Source organism: Moschus berezovskii, chromosome 6 (genome assembly GCF_049115385.1).
Source record: "Moschus berezovskii isolate FMDL1 chromosome 6, NW_MosBer_1.0, whole genome shotgun sequence".
NCBI classification, from domain to species: Eukaryota; Metazoa; Chordata; class Mammalia; order Artiodactyla; family Moschidae; genus Moschus; species Moschus berezovskii.
In genome coordinates, this window is record NC_142465.1 from 33,629,758 (window position 1) to 33,642,737 (window position 12,980).

The 12,980-nt window shown below is 35.4% G+C and overlaps 1 protein-coding gene across 5 annotated transcripts in view; it reads right to left on the reverse strand.

Moving 5' to 3' along the window:
- Nucleotides 1-306: 306 nt before the first annotated feature.
- LARP4 (La ribonucleoprotein 4) overlaps nucleotides 307-12,980 on the reverse strand; it is a 72,001-nt gene continuing 59,327 nt past the window's right edge. For 4 of the 5 annotated variants that reach the window (XM_055394300.2, XM_055394299.2, XM_088836920.1 and 1 more), the window contains 6 exons: nucleotides 11,778-11,987; nucleotides 11,090-11,138; nucleotides 8,202-8,363; nucleotides 5,126-5,250; nucleotides 4,841-5,009; nucleotides 307-3,763 (listed from right to left, as the gene is read on the reverse strand). In XM_055394300.2, coding sequence (XP_055250275.2) covers nucleotides 3,425-3,763; nucleotides 4,841-5,009; nucleotides 5,126-5,250; nucleotides 8,202-8,363; nucleotides 11,090-11,138; nucleotides 11,778-11,987 — 1,054 coding nt within the window. In that variant the 3' untranslated portion in view covers nucleotides 307-3,424. The remainder of the gene's footprint in view (nucleotides 3,764-4,840; nucleotides 5,010-5,125; nucleotides 5,251-8,201; nucleotides 8,364-11,089; nucleotides 11,139-11,777; nucleotides 11,988-12,980) is intronic. The other variant, XM_055394301.2, reaches the window with a different exon arrangement.

Sequence of the window (12,980 nt, forward strand, 5' to 3'; positions counted from 1 at the left end):
AATCCCTCAAAAGGAACATACTTTCACATTTTACCTTTTCTGTAAAAACAAAAAAAAAACAGTACTTTAAAAATATGGTTAATATACATGGCCAACATATATATCAGAGACCTAACCCCAGTACTGTTTAACGGTGTCAAAGTAAAAAACCAGTGGACATTTAAGCCAAAAGATTACATATTAATGTCACAACTAATAAAACTTCAGAAAGTGTTCAGCGACTTTTAAATACTATTCTCTGCTCCAGCAGATGCTAATACTCCATCATGAAGCCTTCTCCAAAGCCATCCTGGTTATTTAAAAAAGAAAAAGGAATGTAAAACAATATTCAAGCTACCTTAATTTTTAGGAACCCAAAATAAATAAATCTGCATGTCATTTGATCACATGCAAATTGAACACATATGATGATAACAATAAAACCATATCACTGAAAAATCATATCTTCTTCTAAAATCCAGTTGAAAAAGATTTAGATGGATCATTCCTTTAAATGCCAGTGTATTTGCAAAAATGAAATTACTCAAAGACAGGCCTACATAACATGAAAATCTTAATTATCTGGATAGAAAATGGAGGCAGATTTTGCCATGTCTCTATATAGCTTCTTTATGAAGTGCAAGGTGATGAACTTGTATTAACTCTGCTCCTCATACCTTAAAAACTATATATAGCAGATCATCACTGTACCACACACTCAATTATCGTTTGTATCTACTTTTACCCTCCAACAACCCAAGCAAGTGTTAAGTCATAAGAATGAAGAGAAACTCTAGACATTTAAATTCTGCCTTCTAAAGAACCAAATAAATAGTTAAACTACAATGAACGCCCAACCCTCATCAGTTTACAGAGTAACGCTGGACAAAAAAACCATCAGTTTCATACAACTCACAGGTATCACTTAGATACAGACCTTAAATCTGATGTAATAAAATAAATGCTAAATACATACTGTGAATATATATATTATATACACACACACACACACACATTATTCTTCCCTATATATCCCATCAAAATGGAAACTATTAGCTGTAATGAGGCAAATTAAGTTAAAACACTGTATTTAATAAGAAATTTTAAAATGGTCATGTTTTTAAATTTCTACTTTCAATAACATTCTTGGAAAAAGCAAGAACACACTTGCTTTCTTAAAGAAGAACTCTTTTTTCTTGTGTATCAATTAAAACCTTTAGTTTTCAGAAGTTAGGTAGACTAACAGTAAGACACACAAGGATACAAATAATAAAGGCCTATTTCTGTGACACATTGTAAAAAAAAAAAAAGTTTCATCTAAGTGCAATAATTAAGTTTATAATCCTTACCAAGTGATTTTTATAAAATGTTTATTCTCTTAAATCCAATGCATTCACAGAGTGTTAACACTTTAAATGCTTATCATTCCACCAGCTGCAGCATTATCTAAGTAAACCAAAATAAGCACTTTTATCATAGATGTAGTCAATGATTATTTAATACTTATTTTTTTCTTTAAAGGACCTAAACTTCCCCCAAATTTCAACACAGGTAGTTTTATTGTATGTTTCATTTAGTAGAAAATAGTGTGTAGAAATGAATAGCTTCGAACTGCTTAAATATATTATATCATGTTATCAATCCACCAAATCAAAAGCAATTGCCAAGCTGAATAATAAGTTACAAAGAAGTGATAATTCTGGATTGTACAGAAATGTGCAGTGTTTTCAAAGCTCTGAACAATTACCTACTAATACAAATCTCCAAAGCTTAACTTAGAGTTGGAAGATGAGTTTCACAGTAATGTAATTTTAACCTCCATTTACATTCATTTTAATATATTACTAAGATGTTTATTCTATGTCACAATGGTGCTTTCCAGTGTTCACAATTTACAGTTTCAGTTTGTACAAATGTAATTCACTAACATAAGGGACAGTTATTACTATCACAAACTATCCCTAAAGAGAAAACACAGAACTCTGAAAATGGTATGACTTAAAACAGATTAATGCAACATGTTTTTTGATTTTTTAGCCATTTTCTAAACACCAGCATGTAAACTTGCCTATTTCATATAAGAGTTACAACTTTATTCACTGAGAAATTATGTTAATTTTAATTATCTTTCTAACTCATTAACTCAAAAATTTTGTGACTTGCTGGCTCTGTTTCTGTGAATTCCAAACTTGTCTTTTTTTTTTTTTTTTTTGAGAAAGAGAAAGAAAGGAGGTGATAAATACATTGTAAACAGAAAAAAGTTGTCCCCAAATTAAGCCTTTTAAAAGAAATTTCTTTTAATGTCTACACTATTTAACACTTTAAGAGTTGGCTACAATATTTCATCTTTAACACTAACAAATAAATTATTGTAGGGTCAGTCTGCCCTACCATTCTGGGATCTAAGTTCTAAATACACGACCAGAAGAGTAAAATACTTCAATGTTCAAGTCAGAAATTTAGAACAGTTATGATTTGACTAGACTGATCAAGGCAGTTAGAAACATACAATTCTGTAGTTGGTTGGTTATTTTTTGCTTTTGGGGGTGGGTAGTCAAAGAACTGAGAGTAACAAATGAAGTTAACAAAAGAAAACTGTTTCCTATTTTAGGAGGGCTGGGGAGAATCACAGGGCTGCTTAAACCTCTGCACTCCATTTGATCCAGGGACTCAGATCTACAACAAAATTGCAGTTTTTTTTTAATAACCCCCATTCTTTCCTTGAATTTCAAACTGATTGGTAGTCATATCTCTAAGTACAATCAGAGTTTAACAGCTTGTTGAATGAAATATTAGTAAGGTTGAAAAGACAGACTAAATTTCAAACTGGAAAAAAATCTACTCAAGTATTACATTCAGTTTTCAAATCATTTACTAACATGACAACAGATTTGGCTTCAATCACACTTGCACACACTCACACCACAACAGGCACCCCAGCCACTGATCTGTTTTGCAACACAAGGCCATATAGGCAGAAATGGCATTCTCCAAGCCAAACTTTAAATAGATTAAAAAAATTAATTTCTAATTTTACAGAAATGCTTCTTCAAAAAATATTTTCTCTCACTCCCTCATCTCCTACTGAAGGATGTGTAATATGTTTTTTTCCCAAGCTAAATCTGAACCCTCAAAATTGATTCCACGCAGAAGATCTCTGCAAATTAAAATCAAAAACAAAAATAGAAAAATTATATTTTTATATATGTATACATATATATATATATATTTATACTGATTGGAATCCTCCAGCATTTTAAAATCACTTTAGAGATGAATTTTGGGATTCTACTGCTCACAACTCCAAAATCCGTAATGATTTAAGGATGTACTTTCTCTTGCTTCCTTCCTGGCCACCCCCTCCCCTCCAAAACAGTTCAGTATAGCCACGGCTCAAGTTTAATGGGAAGAGAGAGAAGGTTTTGAATAGTTTTTGTTTTGTTTTTTACTTTGGTGATCTGGGTGGCACATATTGCTCTTTGCCATTACGTCGAGTCACTCCCTGAGGTATAGACCTATGGCCAAACTGGCGTCTCTGTTCCCTGATTTTTCCAGCTGCTCCCCTGGGAATGGCATTGCCTCGGAAGCCAGAGTAATCCTTACTAGCCCTTGTTTCTGGCTTCTCATGTTGTTTCTCAAAGGACTTCTCAGGAGCTCCATTCTCTTCATTTTTGGTGGGAGATACTGCATTGGAGCGCAGTTCTCTCAGTGGCTGCGCAAGAGCTGGAGCTGGCTCTTTAGGGGGCTTCTGGCACACTTCAGCATAACTGAGCTTTCGAGGTTCCTTTGAAGTAGAGAAACAAAAACATTTATGGTACATATACTCTAAGTGATAAAGTTCGAAAAGAATAGTGTCAACCACAAGAAATCAGTAAGGAAAGGGAAATACGCAATCTCATACAAATTGCTATTAAAGTGTATTTGGTGTATTGGTACAATTAAAAAATTTTTTTGAATATAATTAAAAAGTCCTAGCAATTTACGTATGATACCATAATTTCACTTGAGATATTTATTTGAAGGATGTACAAGTCAGGACTGTTTATAGTGATGCAAAAAACTGGAAACTTTAAGTGTCTAACAAGGAAAAACAGATTAAATTAATAATGATGATGAAATGCAATGGTTCCATTCTCTCCTCCCTGGCTAAGAATCCTGAGAGAGACCAAAAAATCTCAGCAGAGCATCTGGAAACCAATAATGATAAAGTCTTAACTACCTCATCTGAAAAGGAGGAGAACAGGGATGCTGTGAGAATGGGCCAAAGCATGCAAAAAGACTGCAGTCCTGGTCCCAGCATAAAGAATAAATCTAAAAACTGGCAGCTGCTATTCTATTATTACTTTTGTTATTAAATGACAAGGTAAAATGTTCTTAACCTAGAAAAAAGAAAGAACTGTACCAAAAATGGACAGTTATATCAATAAATGAAAGACTTATGGCTAAATTCTGTGGGTTCTTCCCCTCCTCTCTGCATTTCTGTATTTTTCAAATTTATAGGGATGATTCTGGAAACTTAATAAAGATGGCAGTGGCCCCTCAAGGGTTTCATAGATTTGTTAAGCATCATACAGAAAGAATTTCAAGAGGTTCAAAGCCAAAAAAGACAGTTACCAAGAAAAGTAAGCGTCACTTAACCATAATGATTGGAAATAATAACAGTAATTTCTTCACTCCCTCAACAAGGCTAAAATTTCCCTTTTCTTCAGAATGACTTTAAACTCTTTTTTGATGCAGGCAGCCAGCCCCAGTTTGGGCTATTTCCAAATGACTCTGCTCTAGTAGAGTTCTATGAAAAATAAAATTTCTCATTATTTAACCTATTGTTTTATTCTCACATAAGCTAAATGTACCACGTTACCTGCAGGGCCATGGCTACAGCCGCACTTATGTTACTATTACATGGAGAAGCAGTATTTGTTCTCGATGGCTTTGCAGTACTCGGGGAAGAAACTGGTACTGTAGGCTGGCTGGGAACATCCTTCTGAACAGTGGAATCCTCTACTAGATCCTTTTCAGGCTGAGTTGTGCTACCGAAAAAAGAAATTGACATTAGGCTTAGAATATAGCACAAAGAACAGCTGAGCAAATGACCGGATGCAAAAGTAATCTAAATGTGAAAGATCATCTACATTGAAACGTGTACCTTAATGCAGAAAGCTCAGCTGTACATGGGGGGCTGGGGCTCATACTGAGTTGCTGGCCAGAGGTGCAGTCTGTCTGTCCATCCTCTGCAGGCACTGGGCAGCTAACTCTGAATTCTTCATTATCCTTAAAGTGGAAACATATTTCAAAATTGAATTTATATACTTCTCCAAGGACGATAACCATGGCCAATAAGAACATGCATGAAAAGCTTGACATAATTATCCAACAGGGAAATGCAAATCAAAACTACAATGAGAAACCACTTCACACTCACTAGGATAGCTATAATCAGTAAGATAGACAGTAACAAATGTTAGTGGTCGTATGTAGATATTGGGATTCTCAAACATTGAGGATGGAAATGTAAAATATGCAGCCGCTCTGTTAAAACAGTCTGGCAACTTCTCAAAAAGTTACATATAGAGCTACCATATGACCGAGCAATTCTATTCAGTTAAAAATCCAAGAGAAAACATATGTCTATATAAAAATTTGAATACAAATGTTCACAGTTCATAATACAGTCCACTATTCATAATAGCCAAAAAGTGACCAAGCTAAACATTCAGCTGGTGAGTGGATGAACAAATGTGGTATGTATCTATCCAATCGAATATCACTGCACAGTAGAAGGAATGAAGTACTGATACACACTAAAACAAAGAATGGTCCGTGAGGACATTATGCTAAGTGAAATAAGTCAGTCACAAAAAGACAATTATTGTTTGATTTCACGTATATGAGGTACCTAGAATAGTCAAATTCATAGATACAAAGCATGATGGTGGTTGCCAGGGGCTAAGGGAAGAGCGGAATGTGAGCGACACATTTATCATGGTTAAGATGATAAATTTTATGTTACATGTATTTTACTACAAGTATAAAAAAAGAAAAACCAGAAAGACCCCTAAGAAATTAAAATTTAAAAAAAAAATTAAAATCTACTGACAAAATAAAATTTCAACACATTTTTAGGGATATGGGATTAAAATTTTTTAAAATTTCACAACAGGTTTTAAAGGTAACATTCAGGAAAAACTTTGTAGAAAATATAGACAAGTAAAAGACAAAAATTAGAAAAGCCAAACAAGAAAATCAGAGATCTAACATACAAGGTCCAGTATCAATATTGTGTTTATCTCAATTTGTGGGTTAGAATTACAAGAAGTACACTTTATTATTATTCTTAAAAAATGTGTCTGTGTGTCACTGGAATTAGATTTTTTGAGCAGAGCAGTCATGTAGCAATTTCTGATGAGATGTCTCCAACACACCCCTGAAATGAGATGTGTGCATACTCAGTCATGTCCAACTCTTTGTCATCTCATGGACTGTAGCCCACCAGGCTCCTCTGTCCATGGGATTCTCCAGGCAAGAATACTGGAGCAGGTTGCCATTTCCTTCTCCAGGGGATCTTCCTGACCCAGGGATCAAATCCGAGTCTCTTGTGTCTCCTGAACTGGCAGACAGGTTCTTTACCGCTAATACCACCAGGGAACCAACACCTCTATGTATCATACCTCACCAAATTTGAGAAGCCATCAACAGTAAAACATACCGATTAGTTTATATACTACTAAGAAAAAACACTGCCACTAAAACTACAAAAGATTTTAATTATAAGACAGCCTGATTTTCAAAGGTGAAAATGTTTTTTTAAAAAAAAAAATCTATCTTAGAATCAGTGAGTCAAAGTCAGTGTTAGTTTAGTTGCTCAGTTGTCTTTGATTCTCTGTGACCCCATGGACTGTAGCCCACCAGGCTCCTTTGTCCATGGAATTCTCCAGGCAAGAATATTGGAAGTGGATTGCCATTTCCTTCTCCAGGGATCGAACCCGGGTCTCCTGCATTGCAGGCAGATTCCTCACCATTTAAACAACTACAAAATAACAGAATTACATAATTAAAAAAAGACTGTAAAATACCTTAAAAATTCTGAGGGAAAACAATTTCTAATAACACAGAGAAAATCTACTGGTCAAGCATGAGAACCAAAAAACACTTTTAGAATGCAAGATCTCAAAAAATTTATACTAAAAACCTCTCATAAAGGAAGCCTAGGAAGATCTGACTGACCATAAAATGGGAAAGTCAAACAAGAGTAAGAAGAAGGGATCCACCAAAGAGGATTCTTAGGATGATGGTGAAGTCCCAGGAACACAGGTGGGCAGAGTATAATAAAGGAGACATAATAACAGTATGCTATGAGGCTCAGTTATGGGAGAAAAAAAAAGATGCAACATTGAGATACAACTCATAAATGATGGCATGACCTACTAACTGGCAGTGTCTTTACTTTCTTAGTGATACCAAAATAACGGGGCATCCTTTGGCTGATGGCATCATAGATATGATGAAGTACAATACACTGGGAGGATAAAGTACATGGGTTTAAGAGAGTTAAACCCTTAGCTTCTAGAGTGTAAAGTTAATAGACAACACCTAAACCTGAATAGTCAAGAAGTAGCAGTATAAACATGTTAAATTAGAAATACAAGGATAAATGTGAGGAGAAAAAGCTAGAGTTGAAAGTGGATTCAAGGGACACTATTTTTCTTTATAAGCCCAGATATACTATGTACATATACTCTTATAAATAAAACTGAGTTAGAAACAAAAGGTAGAAAATGAGAAAAATTTGTGGGGCATGAAGATTTAGCATACAGAGGTCTACACTCAAAAATATTGTAGGATGGGTTATCCCAAGCTTTTGACATCAACTCTCCATTTTTTTGAAAGACTGAGTTTACCAAAGTAGCTTAGAATTCACTCGCATTATCAGTTAATTGGAAATGACACAAGTTGAAACAACACTTTCCATTCAGCTTGCATTAATTAGTTCTACCAAGCTGGGTTGACTGATACAAAGACATGCAAATATGAAGAAACATTTTATTGACCTTGTGTAGCTTTAACACAAATCTTTGCATAATACTCAAATTATGCCGAAAACCTCATGAATTAAACACTCTGGAAGAAGTAAGCACTGAACACAAATAAAATTCTAATAATAACCCTGAAAACAAAGGCAAAAATTGGTCCCATAAGATACAGATCGATGCTTCAGTGTTTACCTTTTCTTTGCAGACACCCTTAACAACATCAGACATCCTGCTCTCCAAAACAAGTTCACCTGGAGTTCTTGATGAACTTCCAGGTAAAGGAGGAAAATTTGAGGCTAGTAAGTCAAACTTTGGTGTGGGAACTTTTGCTTCAGCTGTTGAAGGATGGGGCCTCTAAAAGACACAAGTCAAAAAACAGGTTACGTGTCTATTTCATTCCTTAACCCTGTACCACAGAAGCTGAAAGCTGTAGAAACAAACAAAATTGCAACCGAATGAACGGAACTGTTCCTCTATAAATTCTTGGATTCTCATCTTAGTTGAGCTCTAATTAGTAATTTATCGGTCCAGTTTATCCTTAGTCAGCTTCTTCTCTTGGTTCCTTTGCAAACTTTGCCACTTTCCTTAAACCTTCTAATCAATCTCCACTATTCTTTGCTTTCTAAATTTTCTATACCCTCTCCCGTAACAACAGAAAACCCTACACTATCTAGATTTGCCAGCATCTTTTCTCCTTCCATAGTCTCAAGAGAAAACATTATCTTTCCTTAAGAATCTTATCTTTCTTAATTCTACCATTCTCTATATTCTCAGACAAACCTTTCACATATTATATTTTCTCCTCCACTCCCTCACCTCTGTATTTACCACACCACTAAAACTGCTTTGACAAGTCACCAATACCTTACACAATACAAAATCTGAGGTTTCCCCCACTGACCTCACTAGAACAAACATTCTTTCCTGTGGGAGCTCATTCTCCCTTTAGCTTCTGATACTGTCTCTTCATTCTCAGGTCTGACAAGCATGTGCTCGTCTTTCCCCGTCAACTTCTTTGGAAGGTTTTTGTCTTCTGTATTACTACTACTCCTACTGCCTTCAGAAACTCTCCCTGTGTGATACCCATTATTCACAGCTTCAACTACTACCTACGTGCAAACAACTCTAAAAACAATCATTTTCACTTTTTGGAAAATTTTTGGTTGCACAACTCTGAAAATTTAGCAAAAATTACTAGGTTGTATACTTTTAAATGTTTTCAGAGCAGATCTTTGCCCGAAACCCAGATGTCCATTTGGCTATTAGCTATCTTCACTTGGATTTCTCTTGGATACTTCAAACAAAATGAAATAATTCATTTTTCAACCCCAAAGCTACCATGATCCTCAAGGTTCCATTCTTGCTGTTTTAAAAATCAGTCTACACAGAGTCCCCTGCATGAACTTATCTATTCTTATAACTGTAATTACTACCAGTAAGCCTATAAATTCTAAATTTCACCTCTAGCTAAGATCTCCTCACTGCACGATGGCACCCCCACCCTGCCTTTTCTACAGAAAAGCATGTTTGCCTATTTTCCTTTCAATCCTCAATCCAGATGTTTTCAACACATCGAACAGACCTCCAACCTAACTCTCCTCTCAATTGTTCAGGGCCACCTGAAGGTTCACATGGCCTGCTATAACGGTATCTTAAAAACTTGCCTTACAATCTCAAGGCTGTCCATGGTATAGAAAGCTGTAAATGCATACAACCACACTTTTAAAGGGTTCACAGTTTGCCCCAAGAACTATTCTTTGTGTTAAAATGCAATTATTTTTCTTTGAAAGTTGGCTGCTTTTCACTGCTTAAACATATAGTATCTGTATATTTTTAGGTATATTACATAAACACTATATAGTATACTATTATATATGTATATTAACTTACTACTTATGCATGTAAAGCATTATAGTCCACACATATATGAAAGTGAAAATGAAGTCATTCAGTCGTGTCCGACTCTTTGCGACCCCATGGACTGCAGCCTACCAGGCTCCTAAGTACATGGGATTTTCCAGGCAAGAATACTGGAGTGAGTTGCCATCTCCTTCTCCAGGGGATCTTCCCGACCCAGGGATCGAAGCCAGGTCTCCCACACTATAGTCAGACGCTTTACCGTCTGAGCTACCAGGGAAACCCTCCACACATATATAAATGTATATAAATGTAAATTCTAGTGTTTCCTTGAAACCTCCATGCTTTCTTACACTATTTTTATTCCTCAACTCCTTTTGACCAGTTAGGAGACGGCAAACGTTCACCATGAACAATCCTCAAAAAATATGAGTAATGTGAAGCTAGCTAAGTGAGGATTCAAAAACCTGCCTAGAACTATAAAAAAAATTTTTAAAACAAATCTTAAGTGGGAAATATAAAAATCAGCAATAGGTAGAGAACTGCCCCTAAGTAACAATTAATAAATAGTGTAATAATTTCCAACACCACCCAACAGACCTTTAAAAGTGAACCACGTACTATGTTAGATTTGCAAAAAATCATATACTTTGTAAGGCTATGGACAAATAGGAACTTTCTTCACTGAGTGAAAATCGACACAAACCCTATAGAAAGCCATCACGCAGTAACTTACTGAACTGTGACTCAGAAATCTCACCTCCAGGGATTCTCCTTCAGATATGATTGCACAGACAGGAAGTGGTAGTTATACAAGGTTATCACTGCACTATTTGTAACAGCATTGTAAGATTAAAACATTGAAATTCCTTAAATCTCCATTAATAAAGCAATAATTAAACTTTACATGGAATATTTTCATGGATTTTATTTTAAACCACGTGACTAGCCTAGGCATTCCAGCAATTAAAAAAAAAAAAAGTGAGCAATACACGTCAAATCTCTATCTACATGTGTGCTTTAAGGGTGATGAGTGGTGGTAATGGTGGATATTACAGGGTCAAAAACAGGCTGTAATTATCTTTGCTCAATATTATAACCAATAAAACAAAATCGAGGAAAGATATAGCAGAAGTCAATGCCATACTAAATCATACAAGAAAAACAAACAAACCCTGAACACATGTAATAATTAAAAGTTAAAAAAAAAAACAAAAACTTACTGGAATCCTTTCATCTTCCCGACGCCTTCGACCTCTGAAGAGAGTTCTCCTTTTAACAATGATGAAAGGGGGTGAGGGGTGGGGGTGGGGGAGGAAGGAGAACTCATTAAATTTCTTCAAATGTGCATGTTCTATCAAAGATGGGTGAATTTCTGTTTTAAGTATCTATACTTCCTAAATCTCCTTTACTATTAAAAGATTTATATTCTTCTGAAGGGATCCGGAGCTGATCTATATGGAAAACTTCACCTACCACCACCACCACCACCAAGTAAACTGGCCCTTGTTTCACTAGCAGTGCTCCCTCCACATCAGAAGCATATTAGGTTCAGTTTGTTTGTTTAGGAAGGGTAGGCAATATATAACCCAATTCCCACAGTTCACATGTTGCCAGAAATTAAAACTATGGTGGCTTAAGATTTTTCTAAGGTAATCTTTCCTTAGTGAACTGTAAAGAACTTCAGAATAACTTTTATAAACCTCTGACTCAGTTATATTCTTTATAGGGATTCTGAATTTCTTAATTATGAAAAACTAGTAACCCATAGTACGTGAACAAAAAAATTTTTAGCATAACTATATACCAATAATTTTAAAAAATCACTAGATCATGGACTTCTAATATTCATATTATGATGAAAGAATTTTCATATACATTATTTCCATATTTATTACCATATTTCCTTACCTGCCCCTGCCATAGTCCCCATTCTGTTCCATCTGCAAAGTGGGAGTCTCTTTTGGAAGGTAGCTTTGTTCCTGATGCCCTGTTACTGCAGGATTATGTCGTTCAGTTGCAAAGTTCCTTGAACCAGATCTGGTCAGTGGTCCATCCCCCAATGACACAGAGCCCTCTGTTGAATGTTCTGAACCACCTGACCTAAAATGAGGCTTCACACTGTAAGAAGCATAAGGCCATATACACGAAAGAATAAATTAAGACAGAAAAATTCTTCCTCTTAATGGCAGAAATTCTTAATAGGCCAAGTTAAAAACTGCCTTCTGCTGTATTCTGATTTTTCCATAAACTAGGTTGGACACAGCATTATACTATAAAAATGTAAACCCTTTAATGTCTCAGATGTATTATTTTTAAAAAGCAAACAATTTTTACATTAAAAAAGTTGTTTGGAGTGATCTGGGGAGCATCCAAAGTTCTTCAAGATTAAGCTACTTCTACCTCAAAATTCAGGATATAACTAGGACTTCAGCTAACTTCTTTAGCACAAGATACAGTTTTGACATATCTAAATCAGCCAGACTAGAAGCTTATCGAATCTATGCCACACATTCTCAATGGGGCAATAAAACCCCCAAAGGGAGTAAGAATTGGAATAAATAGACATACAATAATCTCTAGCATTAAATTCTCATATGAGGGAATTGAGGGAAAAGTCTGAAAAGGCTCTTTAGGGGACTGAAAATTTAAAAAAAAAAAAAAAAAACAGCAAGGAATACTGAAATATATTAAAATTAAAGCTTCTTACTAAGCATCCCTCTCCAAATGCAAACAGTTGTTCGAAGATCCAACAAAACTGTGGGACCAAATGACTAGGAAAATATAATGCAACTAATAGCCTGGCACAACTTCATGAATTAAGGTAAGAAATCTGATGAGAAGCAAAAAGCCAAACCAAAACCAAACAAAACACAAAACCACCTACTCGTAACAAAAGTAGCTTTTGCCTTGGATGATAGGTATAAGTACTCAACTCTCTAACAACTATAAGCAGATGAAACTAGGGTACAATAAATGCAAGAGGATGCAGTTTAATTAATAGTGAAAACATTTAGGACTTCCTGGGTCCAGTGGTTAAGAATTTGCCTCCCAGGAGATTCAAGGGTGTGTGTGTGTGTGTGTGATTCACGTTGATATATGGCAGAAACCCCC